At 41.8% G+C, this 24,999-nt stretch overlaps 1 protein-coding gene across 5 annotated transcripts in view; it reads right to left on the bottom strand.

Moving 5' to 3' along the window:
• MKX (mohawk homeobox) overlaps positions 1 to 24,999 on the bottom strand; it is a 107,747-nt gene that overhangs the window by 38,265 nt on the left and 44,483 nt on the right. For all 5 annotated transcript variants that reach the window (XM_069959020.1, XM_069959022.1, XM_069959018.1 and 2 more), the window contains exons 4-5: positions 16,509 to 16,662; positions 11,504 to 11,839 (exon numbers count right to left, since the gene is read on the bottom strand). In XM_069959020.1, the coding sequence (XP_069815121.1) occupies positions 11,504 to 11,839; positions 16,509 to 16,662 (490 nt within the window). The remainder of the gene's footprint in view (positions 1 to 11,503; positions 11,840 to 16,508; positions 16,663 to 24,999) is intronic.

Here is a 24,999-nt window from a genome sequence, read left to right as displayed (position 1 = left end):
GAACAGTGCACCTTCCCAGAACTGCCTGGGATCTATGTTTTCATTTAGCCATTCTAAACTAATTTGACCGACTTCTCCATCTTATGGTTTGGAAACAGGTGGAGATGGATTTGCTTATGTGCTTCTGTCAAGAGAATGGTTGTAACATTTTAACACGCTTGTGATGTCCCACGCATCCTTCCATTGTTTAAAAAAGTCTTCTAATACATCAGATTGTTAACGTTGAGAACTTCTCATTGCGGGGATACATGTCTGGCTTGAACATTCGATACAACAAATCATGTTTGTTTAGTTTCATTGTGTCCTGAAGAATTACCGGCTTCTCGAAAGATCAAAGACTTGGACATACAACTAAGTTGACCACAGTCATAGTTGAAGCCGTCATGGGCAAACAGTACAACATTACCATTTCACAGGTAAGCTTGAATTACTTTGTGTCTTGCAGCTATATCTAAGCTATGATGGTTCACTGTAAAATATAAATTGACAGAAAGTATTATACTTTAATATTCTGTATACACTGAAAAAGAGCTTGGCTGGTGATTAGTGTTGAGGAGACTTGACAAACTGTTTGGGTTCGGTAACATTCTCCAAATCCGAATGCTCAGAAGTTGACTTCTGGTGTCTGGACAAGTTGGAGGCCTGGAGTCCTGGAAAAAATGGATACAGCCAACTTCTCCAGATGCCGGTTGTGATATGTTGAGTGTTCCGGTTCGGAAAACTTTGCCTAACCCTAACAGTTCGGCAAGTCTGCTCAACACTACTGGTGCTTAGCAAATATGTTCCTGTAAAGTATTGTGCCCCAAATCTAGACAAAGGTAGCTCTGTGTTATTCCATAGAGTCATCCAATGATGCATCATGGAGGCATCCCAAAACATCTTCACCATAGCAGCTATGTAGGGTGTTTGTTCACCACTTAATTTTTAATCATATTGTTCAAGTCTGGATCTAAGCCTAATCCAGAGGTGCCCAAATACCTTCTCAGATACAAGTTAGAAGGTGGAGACCGAAGTCCAACAACTTCTAGGATGGAGACTTTAGGCGCAGGGAGGCCATGGAATAATTTGAATCCTTTTATTCGTCACATAGACAACGCGTTTCGAGGCTAGTATGCCTCTCTGTAAAGCCAACAAGTCGTTGGATCCTAGGTATATCTCTACATGGAGAATCCATAGTGGACAACCATTTCTTAGCAGATGGAAATGCCTATTTCCCATCCACCTTTCCAAAAATCATATCACAGATGAGTTCCCAGAAATTTTTGGGGAGAAAAACTTAAAATACCTAAAAAAAAAAAGATTTTCCAATGGCTTTTTTCTTGTGTTCACTATGGTCTCTGCGCACGCTGAACATATTGTATCCCCAGAGAGACCCAACAAGCGCCATTGACTTATAACAAGTCTACATTTTGTTTTGCCATACAGTGATATTTTTGCTCTCCTATCTAATGGAATTGCCAACTTCTACAGCGTTTTGTTTCACCCTACAATGACGTTATAAACCTATATAAGTAGCTATTGTGCATATATTTATTTAATCAGTACCTTCCCCTGCCTTATTTCTAACAATTGTTTTTACACCCAGTCTGTATAATTCAATCTATACGTTTCTTATAATAATTGCTTGGAACAGATCACACATTGTTTTTCCAAGGCAAACATAATAATGGACCTGGGAGAATTTAATATTATATTTATGTCAAATAAATCAACTTTGGGGGTCCCCAAACTTTGAACTACTGGAATAAGTAACAGATTTAGCTCCCTTTTTTTAATGTAAATTCTCATTGGTTTTAAGCAATTAAAAAAACAAAGGCGTGCCTGCACCGAATTATTCTATAATCTATAAATATTATTACTACTAACATGAAATACTTAGACTTTATTAAGTAGGTTATGCCCCCTTATATGACTGCTTAACATGCAGTAACCATTTCATTTATAGACAAAAAAAATCCACAACCCTTCCAGAGCAAACATTTCTTAGAAGCTGAGGCACATTCACAAGTAACTGAGTGTTCGGCGCGGTCAGTGTTTTGCATTTTGTGATGGCAAAGTTAATAGAGCATAAAATGGAGCCATGTTTTAATATGACGTGCCATAAATCTGTACGGCTACAAAGTTACGACCCCATTGCCATTTATACAGTTGTGTATTAGAGACTGGTTGGAGGAGGCTCGGTGCACGGCGAAAAATAACAATAATAATATTGACTGCTTAAGGCAACCTAGTGCTTAAATCAAGTTATAATATACATATTTTTTATTATTATTCTTTTGATATATTTTACTCTCTCTCTATCTCAACAGTATATAGATAAGACAGGATCAAACCATTCACAAAAGGTTATGGTCACAGCCCCCCCCCCCCCTTTTTACAATGACCAGGTCACAGAGCATGGTTAAAAAAAAAAAAAAAAAACTCTCCAATAGAAGTGCCTATGGTTCAAGGGGCTTGCTGTAAAACATTTTTCTAAATGCTGTTAAAAGCAGTAGAGGCAATATACAATGTACAATATAAAAAGTAAATAAGTCAATGATGATGTAAGGGAACCCGGGACCCAAAGGAAGACAGGGACAGAGACAGTGTGCTAGGACCTCCAAGACTGTCCCTGCCTACTTGCCAGCCTGATCCTTGGCGCAGTTTCCCTCACTAGGAAACTGAAAGACAGAACGAATCAAGACAGACAAACACAATAAAGAACAGTCAATCAGATAGAGGTCAAACCGGAAACAGCACCAACTTGGCGATGGTTCCTACGCTAGGTAATTGAAACACAGACAAGACAACAAACAAACTAAAGAACAGTCAGGCAGATACAGGTCAAACCGGAGATAGCAGAACGGTACAATCACGGTAGGCAAAAACAGAGGTCAGAAGGACAGACGAAGAGGTCAGAATTCCAAGCAATCCAATTTAATATGAAATGCTAGCACAAGCTACAACAGAATAGAGCAAGCCATGTCAAATGGCACAAGCTCTAGAATACACTGACGTCGAGACACGTGATGGTGTCTCTGCAGTGTTTTGGTTGATCTCCTTGAGGTCAACCAGCATCCTTTTGTGTTGGGACCACCCACATGACTACTTAGTTATGTAAATCTCCGATTATTCTGGGCTAATTGACACGTTATCCTGGAACTTTTCCCACAAAACTATATATCAATCTACTCAGCTTCTCCTGCTCTACAACATTTGTCTTTCAAAGACAGCGCCACTCATGTCCCCAGGTTGTTTGTGGTACCCCAATTCAGTTCCAATTCATTTCATTCTGAGCTGCAAAACCCACAACCAAACTGGGGACAAGAATGGTGCTGTTTCTGAAAGAAAGTGGCCAAGTTTTTGTAAGGCTAATAGAGCACCATTCATCTCCATGACCGCCATGTAATCCTACATTTCAGCAAAATTCCATAATGTAATGTAATCATGGCTCACTTTAGTTGTAAGAACATCTCAATAATAAGAATCTAGGGATGTGGGGAATTTTAAATTCCCCGCTGTTGCCCTGTAAATCCATCAGTAGACGGCCAATGGACTTCAGCCAGTGGACTTCACCCAAGGCAGAAGAACAAATGTTGTGAAGTCCAGCATTCTAGCTGTGGATGATATTCTTTACTGGAAAAAAAAAAAGAGAATGTGGCGAAAAATTTACAAAGATACAATCCCTTTAGGGAAAGGTTGGATCCAAACTCGAAATTTTTACACAACCTATGACAAGTAATAAAGTGACCAAAATCCCACTCCTACCACCACAAAACTTGTTGGACAGATGGTCGTAAATACCAAACGAATACATGACCTAAAAAGAAATGTAGCTTTGGAAAGGCGACTTCTGTAATCTGGATCTAACTAAAACTGAACCGCTCTGAAGTTGAGTGATGTCATAGATAATTGATTAAGACAGTGGCTGCTGTTATTACCAAGGATTTTCTGGGCAAGGAAAACTAAAGCACTGTCCCAAAAATTTCATATTTTTACTTCATGCATTTTATTTTCTTGGAGATCTGTATTTCAGATGGAGCTTTTCTAAACATAATTAGTTGTTTCGTTTTTCCTTAGAAGAAAGAAAAAAAAAGAATTGATATTGCCGTGTAGAAGGTCATCGTTGTGTACGGATATTAAACACCAAAGGGATTCCCCGGCCAGAAATTGTTTTATTTAATATGCGGCCAGGGCTGCAGGGAACATAACAAAGCTGTATACTTACCCACCCTGCTTCCCTAAAGCTTCTGGTTTCCAGAGTGCTTAGCCTCTACCACAATCCTCTCCTTTAGTGTCACTTACATTTTGGGAAGACAGGAAGTGTTCGCTAAGTGGCTCATGGGAACTGACAGCAGAAAGATTCGCAGCCGCTGAGCAGGTACTTCCTGTCTGCATGGAATGTCAGCAAAACTGGTAAAGAAAAACAACACTGCTGCAGTGGAGACTGGCATTCAGGCAGAGGAGCTGGCTGGGTGAGTATACCTGTTTTTTAAAATAAAAAATTCATGAAAATAATAAAAAAAAAAATTTGGTGGGGGGGTGTTATTATTTATTAAGGCTTGCATTCCAGTTTTCTAGTGCACAAAAGTGGAACAAAAAAAAAATTCTGTTATCAATAGATAGATAGATAGATAGATAGATTCACCCCTAGGGTATGTTTACATGGTGAAAATACATAAATGCAACCAAATGCAGCTATATGCTATATAGCCAGGGCCGGCGTCAGCACAGGGCTTGTCTGGGCAACTGCCAGGGCCCACAGCGCCTCTAGGGGCCTAGAGAGGAAGAGGGGCCCGGTGTTCTAATGTTCAGCCTGCTCACTATAGTGCAGGGTGAGGGGCTGACCATCAGAAGACACAGGAGATGGAGCAGGACCTGCACAGAGAGAGAGAAAAGAGTAGAGGACCTGATCACATAACCCGCAGGACTGAGCTGTAAGTGCTCTGGGTCAGTGTCTCAGTATGTGTGAGTCAGTCAGTGTGTCAGTAAGTCAGTCAGTCAGTGTCTGTGTCAGTCAGTCAGTGTCTGTGTCAGTAATGTGTGTTTGTGTATGTTATTGGCTCTCAAGTGATCGCGCATAGTGTGTGGATGATGGGTGCATAGTGGATGGATGAGGGGCCCACTGAGGATCTGTTGCCCAAGGGCCCCCCAAAAACCTGGAGCCAGTCCTGTATATAGCAATGCTATCCTTTAAGATGGAAGGTGGTTGGGTGAGCAACGTGCCAACGTGCTAAATGTTCTTGTTCCCTAGTCCCCCCATGGACACACAACTCCTTCTACCAAGCTCCATGCATAAATGAATAATGTTTCTTCTAAAATTAGGCATTGCACTTGGTATCTACTACAAAAAGGAAAATTACATAACTGCACTTCTGTGATGGAGAGAACCAGAAATAGATTACGTGGAAAACCCAATGTACATCATACAATGAAGCCGAGAGATGCAGTTTCCAGCCGACAGGAAGCAGTGTTCTTCCACAGGAATGTATTGGCTCGGATCTGTCATTCCAAGAAAGGGCTTTACCAGACATCGCTACCCATGTTGCCATGTGTTATTTCATCACTAAATAATACGTACAACCGCTGGGCTCTACACAAGAAACCAACTGCAGAAAGAACTGCATTTAGATGGGAATTCAACAGCACAAGGAGATATATATATATATATATATATATATGTATAAAACGACATCTTTTCTTATAGCTCTTTGATGTGCCGCTTCTCTGTTCTTCTTACTAGAAATGTATGAATAAATAGCCAACTGGGTCTTAACATTTGGGGGGCGTGTCCCTACTGTGGAGATTATCCAATGAAAGATTGTGTTGTTAACACCCACTTGGCTATTCAGTCATACATTTCTAGTAACATTAAGAGTAACAGGGGAACGGCACATCACAGAGCTATAAGAAAAGATGTCCCAGAATTGTTTTCATGGTTTTCATTTTAGGTCCTAAATCTTTACAGTATCTTTAAAGTTCTGAACAAGAAATCCCCCTACATAGATACAGATTCAAGAATCGACTAGCCGGCTGCCTTCAGTCTTCATTGGTAAAACCTTATACTCTTTCCTTTTCACTCCAGATTATTTTAGGTCTTCAGGTGCGGACACAGTTCATACTTGTGATCACTGTAGGTTTGTTTATATTATCATTTTATTTATATAAGTCCAGCGAAAATCTTTATTAAAGTATTGTATTGCCCCCCAAAAGTTATACAAATCCCCATTATACACTTATTACGGAAAATGCTCATAAAGTGCTTTTTTCCCTGCACTTACTACTGAACCAAGGCTTCACTTCCTGGATAACATGGTGATGTCACTTCCTGGATAACATGGTGATGTCACTTCCTGGATAACATGGTGATGTCACTTGCTGGATAACATGGTGATGTCACTTTCTGGATAAAATGGTGATGTCACGGCCCGACTCCTAGAGCTGTGCGGGCTGTGGCTGCTGGAGAGGATGATGGCAGGGACACTGAGGGACACAGGGTGCTGGAGGGACACTGAGCATCCCCCTGCCATCATCCTCTCTAGCAGCCACAGCCCGCACAGCTCTAGGAGTCGGGCCGTGACATCACCATTTTATCCAGGAAGTGACATCACCATGTTATCCAGGAAGTGACATCACCATTTTATCCAGGAAATAAAGCCTTGATGCAGTAGCAAGTACAGGGAAAAAAACACTTTATAAGCAGTATATTGGTTATTTGTATAACTTTTGGGGGGCAATACATTACTTTAATAAACATTTTTGCCGGATTTCTCCTTTAGGGTACAAACCCACTTGCCGGATCCGCAGCGAGTCCCCTCACTGAGGATCCCGGCCCTATACTTTCAATGCCAGACAAACTCGCAGCACGGATGTACATCCCTGCTGCGAGTTTGTCCGCAGCCCGCCCCGTTAACCCCCTGCCGGCTGGACACTATACATTACCAGGTCCCCGCTCCTGCTTGCTTCGGTGGTTCCCGGCACGTCCCGCCCGGCCAATCAGTGCGCTGCCCCGCCGCAGCGCACTGATTGGCCGAGCAGGACGTGCAGACACCAGGAGCCCCGAAGCAAGCAGGAGCGGGGACCCGGTAATGCATATTTTCGAGCCGGCAGGGGGTTAACGGGGCGGGCTGCGGACAAACGGAGTATTGGGCCGGGATCCGCAGCGAGTCTCGCTACAAATACGCAGCGAGGGGACTCGCTGCGGATAGGGCAAGTGGGTTTGTACCCTTAAGGGGTACGACAGGTAGGATTCCCACCAATCTCAAGAACATGGATGCGATCGCCCCAAATGATTGCTCAGTACACAGCCACTCTAAATGCTCCATTTATTGTAGGACAAATGCATCCCCGGTCTTGAGATCAATGGGGGTCCCGGTGGTCGGACCCACAGAGATCAGCTTATTATGCCCTATCTTAGAGGATATGAAGCTGAGATGGTAGTACCCCCTTTACAATAGACAAATAAATGTGCCTTTATTACAGTCTTCAATCATATATTGTAACCATATAATAGGCTAATAATATGCTGCTAAAAATAATAATAATAAGCTAATTTTTGTTCACTCAAGTACTGTTGGTTTTAATAAATGACATTTATAGGGTAACGGTATAAGGGCTAGCATGCCAACAATAACTGGTGGGTGCGCAGGCTATGGGGGGGGGGGGGGTCAAAGGTAAAAAGGACCTCATTAGAGTACCATAATTACTTATTTATCATGATTTATGCATATATATATATATATATGTATGTATGTATTTTTTTATTTTTTTTTATGGCCAATCTTTTACTGCTTAATATTAAACAGAATTCATAACAGAAAGTAGTAAGCTCCCCACACTGCTTTCATGGTAGCAAAATGTTATGTTTTCAATCTATGTTCAAGCAGGGGATTTGGAACTCTGTATCAGTTCACCACAGCTCCATCCATTATAAAAACCATATAAAAAATGTATCGGTATAAAATGTTGATCCTATTCTGATTAAAAGAACAAAACGGCCTTTAGTTTAGGACACGTTCTGCGAGGTCCTCTACGCGACTAAGCCCATTCACAGTATGCTAGTAAGTTCAGTATATTGATGTAACTGAATACGGAGGGTTTTATTGTACTGCATTATATACTATATCGATAGAATTCCTTACCCAAATTAGTAGCAGGTGTGAACATAAAGGTATAAAGGTCTAAGGCCATAATCCAGAGCTCTACAACACAAGACAGCAGTGTTACCTATACCACCACTCACCACACATGAGCTTAGCTCCTATTCATTTCAATGGGAGATGAGCTGCAGTAACACAACACTGCCACTACACAATGTACGGAGCTGCCCGTTTCCTGCTCTGTTTTACTGTGTACCACGGCACTGGCAAACAGCTTATCGGCAGGGGTGCTGAGGGTCAGCATCCCACTGATCTGATATTGATCTATCTTGAGGATAGAAACCCAGTGGCATCCATCACCCATAGGGTCATACTGTAAAAAATCTTTTTACAAGAGATACTAAAAGGAGCTATCTCCTCCTAGCTCTCTTCTCTGTAATTGCTGGTGCCATGGCTCTCAGACCAGGATAGGCCCTCTATACACAAAAAGTCCCAGTAAACCCCTTTAAAGGGGTTGTTCATTTAAAAAAAAAATCTTTTAAATAAACTGGTGCCAGAGATTTGTAATTTACTTCTATTAAAAAATCTCTGCTGCTGTATGTCCTGCAGGAAGTGGTGTATTCTTTCCAGTCTGACACAGAGCTCTCTGCTGCCACCTCTGTCCGTGTCAGAAACTGTCCAGAGCAGTAGCAAATCCCCATCGAAAACCTCTCCTGCTCGCCAGACTAGAAAAAATGCCACTTCCTGCAGGACATACAGCAGCTGATAAGTAGACTTAAAGTGTCACTGTTGTTTCAATTTTTTTTTTTGCATAAAATCAATAGTTGAGGCGATTTTTTGTAATTAGGTTTATTAGGCAAATATGCCATTATCTGCATTCAAAAAGCCTTTCCCCAAGTGCCCCCCATCCCACTCCTCTCTCTCATTCACTGCTCATTATCAGGAAATCTCGACTGGTTTACATCAGTCGGGCCCTGTGTAACCTATGGAGAGGGGAGGGGGAGGAGGGACATTAGTTAGCACCAGAGAGCAGAGAACAAAGGATTAGTATGTCAGAGGTCAGAGAGGTCAGTGCTGACTGTCAGAGGAGATACCCCAGTGATGTAGCTGTAAATTAACTCTTTGTTGTCCTGTTTTGGTGCCTCATCTCCCTCCACCCCTCCCCTCTCCATAGAGAACAATAAAGACAAGGGGGAGAGCTTCAAACTGCTTTTTCATGATAAAAATGTATTTTCGGCTAATAAATCCAATTACAAAGTTTCTAATAATCGTCTTTACTATTGATTTCTGCAAAAAAAATTTAAACGACAGTGACACTTTAAGATTTTTTTCATAGAAGTAAATTACAAATCTCTGGCACTTTCTGGCACCAAATTTTGATGAACCACCCCTTTTCGTTCACCGGGAGCGTTATAAATCCAAAATGTATTTTTTACACTAATAAACTATTTTTTACATCCTGACAGAACAGCGATAATATACTGTAGGTTATGGGATACCATTGGTGTATACTGTAGAGAACATTGGTTTTACACACCGATACATACACAGTGTAAAATGTGTCACCTTTGTCTGTAGGTTTACAACCGGCACCACATTAGTAAATTTCCTTCGATGTGGCTACGGCTGGTTTCAACACATCGTAAAAACCCCGTTTGCGAGACCGGGAAGAGGGAAAAGGTGGAACTTTCCGCTGGGTGATAATGATCTTAGAAATTAGCTCTGCTATTATGGCGAAGAGTTTACAAATCAGATGTGTTCCTCTCCAGTCTGTGCATCGTTCCTGTGAGATCACTGTCCAGACTCTGGTAATAAGTCCCAGATGAGTTTATTCCTAGCAGACGTTGCTGGCCTCACTATGTACCAGCCACACCTACGTAACATTACATGCAAGCTCAGAAACGGCAAAACTCAAGACTGGCATCTTCTCGGCTGTATCAGACTGACAGCATTAGTATGGGACCAAATGTTTAGGGGTCATGTTTTTCCTTGAAGAGAGTATCATGAAGATGTGTGAGAAGTCTGAGAAGAAGAATATGCAAAGCAGCTCTCTGGTACCACCTGGTTCCTTTCCCTTTAAGCCAATGTTTGTGCTCCTCTAAGAAGCCTCAGAACATGACTGGGGTACTTTCTCTTTCTTAAAGGAGCCCAAATACTTGAAGGAAATTGCTACCTCCAAAAGAGCTGCTATGCATGTCCTTCTTCCAGAAATTCTCAAACGATCATGCATGGCCTCTAGGATTCCACTCTCCCTGCTCAAGGAGGAACATTATCCCTTAAAGGGGTTATCCAGTGTGGGGGCACTTTTTGGGGGGGGACCGGGGAGGAGGTGGCTGAAATAAAAGACGTCCACTGACCTCCCCGGTTCCAGCGGCGGGTCACTCATCGCGGCGCTCCGGTCCCCGGTTCCCAGCTGCTTCCTGGTGTCTGACGCCGCCCGAGACGCTACGTCTCAGGGCCGCTCAACCACTCAGTGAAGGAGGCGGGATCCGTTTGAAGTCCGCTCGGATCCCGCCTCCTTCACTGAGTGGCTGAGCGGCCCTGAAACGTAGCGTCTCTGGCGGCGTCAGACACCAGGAAGCTTCCGGGAACCGGGGACCGGAGCGATGAGTGCCCCCCCAGAAAGTGGCCCCATGCTGGAGCACCCCTTTAAGTCCTACAACACAGATCTCTTTTGCAGCCACCCAGCACCCTGCTCTGTACTGACAAGAGGCAAGAACCCTATAACAGCTACAGATGGTTCACCTCTCCTTTTTAAAGTGTAACTACCGCCTCCCCCAAGCAATGATCCGGCCCCGCTTAATCTATTGATAATCATTAGGGGGGTGGGCTGTCCGGGGATCGGTGCAGAGTGTGGCTACCGCACCCCAGCCGGCTGCATCTTCTAACACATTCATTTTATTTTTTTATTTTTTTAAATTGGCAAGTAAACTGGCCCATCCCTTCTAATGATTATCAATGAGCAGGTCAGATCAGTGCTCAAGGTCAGTAGCCCCACCCTACATTCTAAGGGCCGTTTTACATAAAATCGTTAGATCGTTTGGATTTAAACAATATTCGTTTTGTGCAATAACAGGCAACGATAAACGTCCAATGAGAAATCGTTGATCGTCTTATAGAATCTGAACCTATTTTTATTGTTGATCCGCTACAAAACGTTTGAACACCGTTAGGTGTAATAACACGTCGTTCGGACGTTCCCTGGTCTATCAGCCAGGCAAGGGCGAGCGCAATAACGACCATAAGTAACGATCATCATCCTGTGAAATAGGGTGACAATTTAAGATCGTTTGTTATCGTTAATCGCCGAAAAATCATCCTATGTACTACCACCCTAGGAGGAATCATTTGCTTATTTGTCTATGTCGAAATCCCTTCACAACTGCTACGAGGCCAAAGAAAGAAGATATCGAGAGGCCACTCACCTGTCCGGTAAACAAAATTGCCTTCAGTTTCTGAAGATGAAGGGGACACAAGCTCTTCTTCAAACTCGTTTGAGCTGAAAGATCCTGAGTGGTTTCTCTGTCTTGTGTTTTCTCTCATGACTGAGTTAGTGGCCATGACATGTCTTAAGGAGTCATTGAGATACCGATGCAATAAACTGCTTTTGTATTTGGGAGGGGAGACGTAGTCTTCGTTGGTGCTAGCTTCCGCCCTCATCCCTGACTTGATGACCGAGTTCTCAGTATTTATCACAGTATGGTGGATGGGTTTATCGTATACTTCTTCATTAGCGTGACTCATGGGAGCATTTTCTCCATCTAAAAACCAAGTGAAACAAAAAAATTATATGTTTTAAGTAGGGTTGAGCGAATTTACAGTACTTGAACGCTTCGCTAGGCTCGGCGATTGGCTTGTCAGCCGGCTGACTTTGAACTCTGTGCTGCTCCACTCCAGGAGCTTAAAAAAGTTGGATGCAGTCCAGGGAAAATTCTACCAGTTTCCCAGGACTAGATCCAGCTTTTCCAGACACCTGGAGAGAAGCGGCATGAATTGGAGTTCAAAGACAGCCAGGTGACAAATTTGCTCATCCCCAGTTTTAAGGTTTTACAACAAAGAAAAACAAAGGACAAAATCAAAGGACTGAATCATGGGAATCTCAGATGACTTTTTGACTTAAAGGTTTTTTTTGGTCAAAACAGATTGATGGCCTTTCTAAAAGATAGCTCACGAATCGATGATCGGCAGAGAGTTTACAGCGAGCACCCCGAAGATCCGCTGTTCTACATCCTCACAATTGGCTCCATTCACTCTGTAGTGGTAAGATTTGTAACTGCAGCTTAACTTCCAGTCAAGTGTCCATAAAAATTGGCCATATCTGCAGGTATTTTGAAACATAAATGATCAAAAATATAGGAATTTAGGGCTATTGTTATTGCTACAGCTCGAAAATCCTCTACAAATACAGCCAAAAGTCACGATCCAAAAATTGTCCCAAATGCAAAAGATGCCTGAAAATACATGTGAAATTTTCAGATTTGTTTTTTAAAAATAGCGATTTTTGAGCTGTAAAATAAACCTTAAAAAAAAAAAGTTATGGAAACACAGCCTTAAAGGGATATTCTAGGGACCAAAAAATATTTCTCAATACAAATGGGCCATACCATCCTCATCCACTCTGGGTGTTGGCGTAATGATCTATAGCGCGTAAGGGGGTGTCTATATACCTTCAACAGCTGCCGACCAAATGCTCATCTAGCTGACAGCTTCTCTTCCTGGATACATATACACCCTTGGCCAAGCAAACTGTACAGGTGTTTTCAATGGGGAGAGGGAAGTAGCCACAGCCAAACACCTTTGGCAGCAACTTATCTCAGGGAAAAACAAAGGATTGGGCGTTGGATTTGAACATGCCTGATCCTTTATTCCCTTGACATAATCAAATAATGTCACAGGAGAGTCAGGAGGCCAATGATGATGATGATGATGATTGGCCAATTCTGCCAAAATTACCAGCTTTAGCTGATATCGTATCGCTACCTTAACCTGTCGCAACTCCTGACCTGTCTGATTTAGTAAATACTTGTATTCCCCATGAAATAACAATTCTGGAACATCTTCTCTTATTGCTCTGCGATGTGCCGATCCTGTTATCCTTACTAGCAATCTATGTTAACGATTGGGGGCGTGTCCCTACACTGCCAGCACTGTCAGCTCTGATTGGATAGTATCAAACAGTGTAGGGACACACCCCCAATAGGAAACACCCAGTTGGCAATTGAGTGCTATACTTCTAATAAGAATAAAAGTGACATGGCACATCACAGAGCTATAAGAAAAGGTGATCCTGAATTGTTATTTCATGGACCTTATATGTATTTACTAAAACAGACGGGTCAGGACTACTGACAGGGCACCTTTAACTGCTGTCTTCTTAAATATATAAAGTCCTGAAAAATGCTTTCACTGTGATTTTCATACTTTATATTGATATGTGTAAATGACTTACTTTTTTACTATTAATAGTGTCTATTCATATTAAAGGGATTGTTCACCAAAAAGGTTTCCCAACTGGTGCCAGAGATTTCTAATTTACTTTTATTAAAAAAAATCTTTTCCAGATTTCCAGTACTTATCAGCTACTGTATGTTCTGTGGGAAGTGGGATTTGCTACTGCTCTGGACACTTCCTGACATGGACATAGGTGGCAGCAGCGAGCACTCTGTCAGACTGCAAAGAATACACCACTCCCTGCAGGACATACAGCAGCTGATAAGTACTGGAATACTGGAGATTTTTTAATATAAGTAAATTACAAATCTCTAGCACTTTCTGGCACCAACTGATTTAAAAAAGAAAAAAAAAATTGGTGAACAACCCCAGTATCTATTGACACATACTATACTGACAGTGAGTTATTAGGTAATAACTGTATTTTATTTTTTTTTAGTTATAAATAATAAATGTGCTCGGAGTAGCTCTGGTCGAATCCCCTTTAATAATATCTCATTACGTTTATTTTCCCTTATACCGCTCCAACAATGAACAACTGAACCTGGGAGCAGGCAATACTGAATAAATCTATCCAGATTTATTTTTCTAAGACTAGTGTGAAAGGGGAGGCAAGGGTCACCGGCTCAGGAGGTACAGTCTAGGTAATAAACACATATATTTCAATCATAGGTATGGTCATGCCCCTTTAAGCCCTTGTGCTCGGCATTCTTGTGTTACAGTCCTTGGTAACAAACCCCATTGCTCTACCAATAAACATTCCCAGTTGGCTCGGTGGAACTGTTCTATTTAGACTGATCTGCAACTTATTTTTCACGGGAATAGTCCTTCTTTTCTTAGAAAGTCTGGCCGGTGTCCAGTATAAATATCAATAGCGGTCCACTACATAGGATTCCTCGGCATAACCCACATGTAAGGGATCAGATATCGCTCCTTGTTTTTTTCCGTATTTATGACATGAGGTTCCTCATCTTTATGTTACTGCTGCTGAGCCTCAAGACATAAATAATAGGAAGAATGTTCTCACTGAAGAAATAATTCAATGTTGTGTAAATCTAGATGGTGCTTAGGATAACTCGAACACTTCAGTCTTGTCGAGGGTCCTACAACATCCTCCTTCATTCCTGCCAGCTCCGACATCTGGAAGAAGTGACAAGACCTTGCCTATCTGGGAATATTGCAGTAAGTTTCTTTGTCTCATAAGAATAATGCTCTAGAGAAGGGATGGGGAAGCTTCCGCCCTCCAGCTACTGCAAAAATACAATCCCCATTATGCCTGGACAGCCAAAGCTTTAGCATTGCTGCAATGCTGTACAGATCACTTTACAGCAGCCTCCTCTTGTCACCACAGACACAACGGGAAGTCTCATCTTAGTTTTAGCCCCAGTGGTGAGAATGAAAACTGCAAGATCTCAGGATTATTTTATAATATAGAGAGAAAAATGGAAAAAAAAAAAAAAGTTTTAAAAGGCAACAAAAATTCTTTAAAAATATGTTAAACGTACAAACATTATTTTAACATTAGGTCATTTTCAGTGACTGGCTGAACGGGCTTTTTCTCCAATCTCGAGAGTGGCAGCCTGCTCATCCAATCACTGACTGAGACAGTGCCATGGCTAGTGCTTGGCTAAGCGAGCTCTTACTCACATCTCAGGAGTGGCAGTCTGCTCAGCCAATCACTAGCTATGGCACTGTCTCGTCGCAGTCAGTGACTGGCTGAGCGGACTAAAGGCAGCTGCAATCAGCAGGGGGACACCAGAGACCCGTAGAAGGACACTAGGGAAGTGCAGACAGCTAAGTATAGCCTTTTTAAAATTTTCTATATGTATTAAAATGTGTGGCTGCCATCTTTCCGAACTCATTACGAACTTTGCAAAAAGTTTGGTTCTGTATTGTATTGAATCTTGGTCTGTGATGTTCAGTTAATTCAGTTTTACTGATTGGTGGAGGTAGCAGCAGCTCACATGTTCAGAAACTGCTTAATTCACCATCTAGGGAACTTTAAAGCGACTCTGTACCCACAATCTGTCCCCCCCAAACTGCTTGTACCCTCAGATAGCTGCTTTTAATCCAAGATCAGTCCTGGGGTCCGTTCGGCAGGTGAACCAATTATTGTCTTAAAAAACAACTTTAAAACTGGCAGCCCTGTGCCCAACGGCCGGTGCTTAGATTGTATATGCATTAGGCTGGCACAACCGCTCTGTCCCTCCTCCCCGCCCTTCTCATCATTAGGAATGCTCCAGGCAGATTGTCTCCTATTCATCACCTGTGTTAGCAAGGCACATGGGCTGGATCGTTAAGGCACCTGTGCAATGTTCAGACAGGAGAAAATGTTCTAGTGGCATTCCTTATGATAAAGAGTTTGGGGAGGAGGGATGGAGGGGTGGTGCAAAGTTAGGGCACAGATACTCTAAGCCCCGGCCTTTGGACAATAACTGCATCACCTGTCAAATGGACCCCAGAACAGATCTTGGATTAAAAGCTGCTATCTGAAGGTACAAGTGGTTTGGGGGGGGGGGGGGGGGGGGTCAAATTATGGGAACAGAGTCGCTTTAAAACATACAGTCCAGTATAATGCTCAGCAATAACCAGAAGCCCATAGAGAGTAAATGATAAGGTGGCCAAGCATGGGCGTTGCTGCTCCGTTTACTCAGGGGGATAACTGACCTCCATTCTTGTTGTTGGTGGAGGTCCTAGTGGTCAGACCCATCCGATCAGCTGGATAAAATGAATAAAAATAATAATAGTAATAAAAAAAAAATGTTTTTTTTTTTCTAGTAGGATGGTCTTCTCAAACAAGCTAAAACTCTCTCACGTGGAATCCGGTTGATCACCTCCCAAAAAGTGGTCTTTTGGAGACATTTTGGATTTAGGATATAGGACTGCCAATCACTACAGAGTATGGACACGAAAGAAGACGACCCAACATGACAATATCAACCTGTGCATCTTCACTGACCCAAAAACATACAAACAAACCTTCAGAACAGGAGTCTTCGCTGCTGACACTTAGCCGTTCAGCGTTCCCTTGAACATATTTGTTATATAACTTTATCCTCAAAGCCCAGCTCAGATCTGGTTGTCTCACAGTGTTTTTGAGGCGTCTTCTTGCATTTGCAAACCAATTTGAAACCTGGCAAAAAAAAAAAAAAATTTTTTTTTTAGACCAGTCATAACTAAAAACCACTCACAACTTGCACCATGATATCATAACAAAACACGAGAACACTTTAGGCTAAAGAGCCTTACTTTACAATGTAAACAATGTCCCAATTATTCCAAGTGGGGTAATTTGTGGTGACTTTTGCCCCTAAGAAGACCTCATCCATGGGTAAACCACACAATCGCAAGCAAACGGCCTCTTCAAATTGTCTCCAGATTCAGAAAATGTCCCTAATTATTGCTGAAGAGTGGCTGCTGATTCCATACATTCCCCCCACACATCTGTATCTTGTACACTTATCTTACAGCATATTGCTCACATTATCCCCAGCTTTACTGAGTTGTTAAATGGCATCTTAAAAAAGATCACTTAGTGGCAAAAACCACTTTTGTATCTGACTCATATTTAGTCATGTGATCAGCATACGACTGCTGACACTAGGGTTAGCTGGCTTCTTATGGTTAACCCTTTATTCAATGTGCTGTCATGTGATATGCTTAAAGTGTCACTGGCTTTTAATTTTAATTTTTTGGGGGGGGCAGAAATCAATAGTACAGGTGATTTTAAGAAACTCTGTAACTGGGTTTATTAGCTGAAACATGCTTTTTTATCATGAAAAAGCAGTTTGAAGCTCTCCCCCCTGTCTTCATGGTTTTCTATGGAGAGGGGAGGGGTGGAAGGAGATGAGGCACCAAAACAGGACAACAAAGAGTTAATTTACAGCTACAACACGGGGCTATCTCCTCTGAAGTCAGCACTGACCTCTCTGACCTCTGAATACCGGCTTTCACACAGTTCCCGCTGTGTAATCCTTTGTTCTCTGCTCTCTGCTGGTGACTAATCTCCCTCCTCCCCCTCCCCTCTCCATAGGTTACACAGGGCACGACTGATGTAAGAGTTGAGATTTCCTGACAATGAGCAGTGAATGAGAGAGGGGGGGGGGACCTGGGGAAAGTCTTTGAATGCAGATAATGGCATATTTGCCTAATAAACCCAATTACAAAGTTTCTTAAAATCGCCCGTACTATTGATTTCTTAAAGAAAACAAAAAAACAACAGTAACACTTTAAAGCATACATTTTTTTTTTTCTTTTTTTTTAAGGAATTAACAATTTTAAGAATTTTTTTTTCTTTGTCTTTCAACATGTTCTCAAATCATCTTTGGTTGTTCGCTGATAATTCGCAGATCGCATCATCTAAACAGTCTTTCAAAGATTCATCCTAGTGTCTGAGATGGCCTAAAGCAATCTTAAAACGATCGTAATAACGATTTTTCAAACAATTTATATTTCCGTCAAAACGCTGATCGGCATAAAAAACCAAATCGTTAAACGATCGGGCGAAGTATTGCTCCGTGGAAAAGAACCATAACTTTAGTCAATCATATAATCTACTAGGCAGCTTATTAGGAGACAATGCTCTTTGTTATGCAACAATTCACTCAGTATAATGTCACTGTGTGCTTACAGAGGTTTTGGTGCTATGTGATAGGAGAGCTGACCATACAATGCAAGCACCCCCAGGATTCTCTGCTAATGACTGTGGATGTGCAGTAGTTGTACACATGTGTAGTGAAGTGAGACACCTAGTGGCCATACGTAAAACATTGATTTAAACATAGAAAACTTGAAGGAGGTATTCCCAACTCAACAAATATAGTTAAACTTGTAGGACTCTTCAAGTAAATGTTTTTGCATTTACAATTATTAATCAAACATGTCTCCTTCTGATATGCCACTTTTCTCCTTCCATTATTGACCGTTCGTTGTCTAGGTTACAGACTACCACTCTGCTCTAAAACCAGTGGTCTGGCTGCTGTTTATATAGATACAGTATACATATGTAAATAAATTATGGAGGCGATTTATCAAACATGGTGTAAAGTGAAACTGGCTCAGTTGCCCCTAGCAACCAATCAGATTCCACCTTTCATTTTCCAAAGAGTCTGTGAGGAATGAAAAGCGGAATCTGAAAATAAAAGGATGGATGTTCCTTTAACAATTGCAGAGATGCAGTACCAGGTAAGGCCACTATGCATTGTGCAGCGCTGCACCTTTTAATTAATGAAGAGACTGGCTGCAGTGCTGTGAGATTTTTAATCAGCTGGTAATGGGGGGCACTGGAAGTCGGACCCCTATTGATGGCATATCCTTAAAAATATTCAGTATGAGGTCTGCAACCGATATTCCATATAGTGGAAAAACACTTTAAGTCAGGCAGCGTCAGCTCCACCACCACAACTGGTTCCCATCCAGAGCTGGGGCTCCCACATCACAAGGAGCTGCACACAGCTGTAACACTTGTTCCTATGTACTCTGCTATGTGCTATTTATTACGCTGTTGTGTAGTCAGCAGCATTTGTTAATAATCCCAGCCGCCATGGTTTAGTATCTCTTCAGTCTCACACACTTCTCTGTGGTTTCCTGATCCAGCGCAGAAACGTCAGCTCAGCAGCTGAACAACACATTCAGGCTCAGTTCACATCTGTGTTTTACTGCAGCACAGGAGCAGAACAGTGAAAACGTGCCAGATCCTCTGTATACCAGAGACCAACAATACCTAACATATCCCATTGACATTAATGGCGTCCATCCATGGTACATCAAGACAAAAATGGCTGCTGGAATATATGATGAAGGCTCCTACTGGAACCCAGCCTAATCCATAACATGGGTGATTTGAACAAATTTTAACTCCATTAAGTGTAGGTCCCAGGGTACTCCTGGGAATTTTTTTTTTATTTTTATTTTTTTTTAAATCAATTGGTAACAGAAAGTTATATAGATTCGCAATTTACTTCTATTAAAAAATGTCAAGCCTTCCAGTACTCATCAGTTGCTGTATGTTCTGCAGGAAGTGGTGAATTCTTTCTAGTCTGAAACAGTGCTCTCTGCTGCCACCTCTGTCCGTGTCAGGAACTGTCCAGAGCTGAAAGGAATCCCAATAGAAAACCTCTCCTGCTCTGGACAGTTCCTGACACGGACAGAGGTGGCGGCAGAGAGCACTGTGTCAGACTGGAAAGCATCAATATAGTCCCATATCTGGACACAGTGAGAGGATAGTTAGGGGAAAGATCAGAAGCAACGTGAGAAAATATTACTTTACTGAAAGAGTAGTAGATGCTTGGAACTAACTTCCGGCAGATGAGGTAGGTAAATCTACAATAACAGAATGTAAATCTGCCTGGTATATACGTGTATATATATACTAACATAATAAGAAATGAAATACTAAGGTCCCTATTACACGGAGCGATAATCAGCCAATTCAGCCGATTATCACTCCATGTAATAGAGAGGACGATCAGCCAATGAAACAATCATCAGTTATTTGTTTGTTTAGGTCCAGACCTAAAATCTTTGAGCGTCAAGCTGGAAACTTATGTTTGTAGTGCAAAATAATAAAGTATTAACTCATCTTACCACTTTCCCTGGTCTCTTTGAGCCTCCCCCGATGTCCTCTGAATCTTTCCCGGTGTCTGCAGCTCTGCCTTCCGTTCCGGCTCTGCACTGACAGGCCAGGGCCGCTCAGCCAATCACTGGCCGCGGCCTGTCAGTTCAGAGACCGGAACAGAAGGCAGAGCTACAGACACCGGGAAAGACTGAGAGCACACCGAGGGAGGACTCCAAGGACACCGGGGAACCTGGTAAGGTGAGTTAATACTATATTATTTTACACTAAGGGCAAGGGCTGCACAGACATCACTAACGATGTCCATGCAGCCCTTCCTGCCCATAGTGTAATTTCTCAGTAAACGATCGGCACTTGTTTATAGTTTATGATCGGGCCGTGTAATAGGACAGACTAGATGGACCATGTGGCCTATTTCTATCTGGGAATAGACAACATAAGGGGAGATTTATCAAACATGGTGTAAAGTGAAACTGGCTCAGTTGCCCCTAGCAACCAATCAGATTCCACTTTTCATTCCTGAGAGACTCTCTGGAAAATGAAAGGTGGAATCTGATTGGTTGCTAGGGGCAACTGAGCCAGTTTCACTTTACACTATGTATGATAAATTTCCCCCCTAGTGTACACTTTATAAGACAAGTAGGAACCTCTAGAAGCCAAGTAAACAGTTCAGTGACCCAACAATAAAAATTTCTAATAAATCAGGTGACGAAAACTCCGAAATACATCAGTTGTTATTGTAATACTAACTCTTGGGACTTGATGTCTATGTACTCACTATATAGGGGGAGATTTATCAAACATGCTGTAAAGTGTAAAGTGGCTCAGTTGCCCCTAGCAGCCAATCAGATTCCACCTTTCATTTTTAAAAGAGTCTGTGAGGAATGAAAGGTGGAATCTGATTGGTTGCTAGGGGCAACTGAGCCAGTTTCACTGTACACCATGTTTGATAAATTCCCCCTATATGTCTATACTTCAGTGTATGCTATTATATTATATAGTACTATTTGTATAGTCTAATGCGCCATAAACAGCACAGCACACATAGTTGTTATGGGCTTATGAGGATTACGTTTTTACCTTCTAGCATGCAGTCATATTGTGAGGTGGATATACTCCGACTGTTAAACAATTGTTTCCGATCCCTTCAGCCATATACAGGGCCTGTTTCTATATTAATAGTGACAATTTAATAGACCTATCCTAGTGGTTCTGTCATTTTCACTCTGGTCTCCAATGACAAGCTTAGAGTAGTCAGAAATGGCCAGTCCCTTAAGAGATATTAGCGGAGGAGGAGGACGCCCTGGAATTCTTCCACCTTTTAATGCATCATGGACGCCAATTTTCCCCCCAAGTCCTCCGCATGATCTATGGCAGGCTTGTATAGGCTTTAGCATGACACAACAACAACATGGCGGGATTAGTGTAATGTCTGCCTAGATAATCCGCTAAAGGCTGCAGTGCTCCGACCTCCTTCACGTAAAAACCTGAGAAGGAATAAAAGTATATATATGTATATATGCCTGTTACAATGTGCATTGTATAGGGACTATAGCCAAATCCTCTCTCTCAATATCATACTTTCCATCACTTCAGAGGAGTATGGAGGAATACTTAAAGTTGATATGAGATGTTCTGAATAATTTCATATGCTTCACAGAAATGCATTTTAAGGGTCTGTCTAGTTTTAAAGGGATTGTCCGGCAAAAACCTTTTTCTTTCAAATCAACTGGATTCAGAAAGTTATATAGATTTGTAATTTACTTCAATTTAAAAATCTCCAGTCTTCCAGTACTTATCAGCTGCTGTATGCTCTATTTCCTTTCCAGTCTGACACAGTGCTCTCTGCTGCCGCCTCTGTCCATGTCAGGAACTGGCCAGAACAGTAGCAAATCCCCATAGAAAACGTCTCCTGCTCTGGACAGTTCATGACATGGACAGAGGTGGCAGCAGAGAGCACTGTGTCAGATTGAAAAGAAAATACCACTGCCTAGAGGGCATACAGCAGCTGATAAGTCGAGATGAGCAGACCGTCTGACTTTTGATCCGACGGCATCGGCGCTCTCACGTCATGCCTGTGATCCTGGTCGCATATTTGCGATCCAGCGAATATGCAGCCTGGATATTCCAGGGGTTTCAACATCGATTCCCTGGAATATCCTGGCCGCATATTCCCAGGAGCGCAACTATGCAGTCGGGATCACAGGCATGACGAGAGAGCGCCAATGCCGTCGGACCAAAAGTCCGAACAGTTCGCTCATCTACTGGAAGACTTGAGATTTTAAATAAAAAGTAAATTACAAATCTATATAACTTTCTGAAACCAGTTGATTTGAAAGGAAAAAAAAAGATTTTTTTCCCAGAGTACCCCTTTAAATTATGAATTAATAGGGGCTCCCCTGTTCTTCTCCCTCATCTAACAGCCATAACCGTGACCAAGAACATACATAACATAGACACTGTACTGATTTCACTTTGCTGTTTTATTTCTCCTGCGGAGGCGCTGCAGAAAAATGTCAATCTTACTGACAGATTCCCCTATAGATTATAACCAATGGGGGCCTCAGCAGGACACCCTGTCATAGGTTTATCATTATGAAAGCCTTCTTATAAAAAAAGGATCATCCAATATGGAAAAAAACCTTTAACTGCTAATATCATACTGAAAGTACGTGAAGGTCCGCTGTTTGTAGACTGTCTGGGCACCTAAAACACTGGATTCCGGGGTCAGAAAGGTCAGTGCTTATCTAGGAACTTGATGAAAGAAGATTGCAGGGTGTTGTGCTGTGCAGGACTGCTATTTCTTCTCTCTGTGCTCACTCACTCCTCTAAACCCCTCCCCTCTCCATAGAGCATAATGTACACAGAAATCCTGCATCTTCTGAAGTGAGGGGGAGGTAAAAAAACAGCTTTTTTTTAGTACAGAAGGAAACTCTTTAGATAAATAAAACCTATTACAGAGTTTCTTAAAATCGCTTGTAGAGACTCTGTCAGTAGGGTTATGGTGTCCTATCCTCGATATTCATGAGCACTAGCACACTCTGCCCATCAGCCACTGATTGGCAGCTGTCTATCTATGCTGTCTATAGGCAGCCAGCTAAAGGGAGTGGTATGGTACAAAGCCCATTCTTCTGCATATCAGGAGAACGGCTAAACAGAATGATAAAACCGATCTTTTCAGCATTTCTGTCACTGGTTTCTGCTGTCCTCATTTAGGACAGAATAAACCTAGTGATGGATTCCCAAAAAACTAGATAAGGCTTCTTATCATGCAGCCCTGACTGGTAAGAAATGCTGTCAGGATTATAACATAGTCAGCTGCATCTTAAGGGACATTACTGGTTATTTTAGTCCCATTCACTATAGAAGCTGCTGCTATCACTATATAAAGGCACAGTAGCTTATTAGAGTAACAACAAGCACCATCATTACCCAATGTCACAGTCATTAACACCAAAAAGTACATAAAAGTACAGAGCATTCAGTTCTTGACAAAACCCACACAATGATATCAGCAATGAGCAGATTACAGGTCAGGGCGGCTTATATAAGAGCATTACCCTCCATTGGGTCAGAGAATTTCATAGGAAGTCATTTCCTTACCCGCTGGTCTCTGTTTCAGTACAGAATATACCCCCCCCCCCAAAAAAAAAAGTCTTAAAAATCAATTAATGCAGCCCGAGGTTCAGAAAGAATATGTTAGATAGGAGATAGATAATAGATAAGAGACAAAGATAGATAGATAGATAGATAGATAGATAGATAGATAGATAGATAGATAGGAGATAGATAGATAGATAGATAGATGATAGATAGATAGATAGATAGATAGATAGATAGATAGATAGATAGATAGAAGATAGATAGATAGATAGAAAGATAGATAAGTCAAAAATATACCGCAGCACGCCACAAATGTGATGAAAAAAAGTGATTTATTTACCCATGTGAGGCAATACTATGTTTCAGCTCAAACAATATGAGCCTTTCTCAAGCTCATATTGTTTGAGCTGAAACGTTGTATTGCCTCACATGGGTAAATAAATCACTTTTTTTCATCACATTTGTGGCGTGCTGCGGTATATTTTTAACTTATACTACATACACCCTGGACTCGGGTGTTCACCGCCGGCACCCCTACTCCCTATATCCTGAGTGCTGCTGCTTTTTTTTCGTAGATTGATAGATAATAGATAGATAGATAGACAGACAGACAAGGGCCGTGCTCCTTGTATTTCCGTTATCATTTATATTAATATAAATGTAGTTAGTAAAACAATAGTTGATGACTGGCTGGAGCTCGGTCCTAGATGCCAGAACAGCAGGTACGGTCAGACCACTGGGTGCTATGTTTATTATATTACAGACTGAAAAATGAGGCAGACCGGCTGTGTGTGTGACTGGTACAACTCACTATTTCATGCTGTTTTTCTTCAATTTATACCTCGCAAGAGCTCGAGAGGTCACGTATCGGGGATTAGTTATGTGACAGCCCGGGGATTTAATGTGTCCGCATGTGTAGAAAAAATAAAAAATAAACAGTTTTGCCAATGAGTTGAATTATAAGCATTCTGCAATGAAATGCTGTTAGAAAACACTATACACATGATCCATAAAACCAGCTCATTTTCCAGTGTAAAACCATTTCCTCTAACGCCAAGAGGTCTGAATTATACATCTGAACCGGTCCGCACTAAGAGGGTCCAAATGATCAATTATATCAGTGCTGAACATGTGTATGAGGTGGCGTCACTAGGGGTGTAGGGATTGCTCACTGGGGCCACCTATGAGAACTTCTTATATTTCACACCATATAAGTGATTAGAGAGAGGAGCAGTAAATCAACGCCAATCTTATGGAGTCTGAAGAACCTAGCCTAAAAGGAAGCCAAGATCT

The sequence above is a fragment of the Dendropsophus ebraccatus genome, chromosome 2 (genome assembly GCF_027789765.1).
Source record: "Dendropsophus ebraccatus isolate aDenEbr1 chromosome 2, aDenEbr1.pat, whole genome shotgun sequence".
Classification (NCBI taxonomy): Eukaryota; Metazoa; Chordata; class Amphibia; order Anura; family Hylidae; genus Dendropsophus; species Dendropsophus ebraccatus.
The sequence above is the reverse complement of the archived record's forward strand: the minus strand, read 5'-3'. Positions and strand labels throughout refer to the sequence as shown.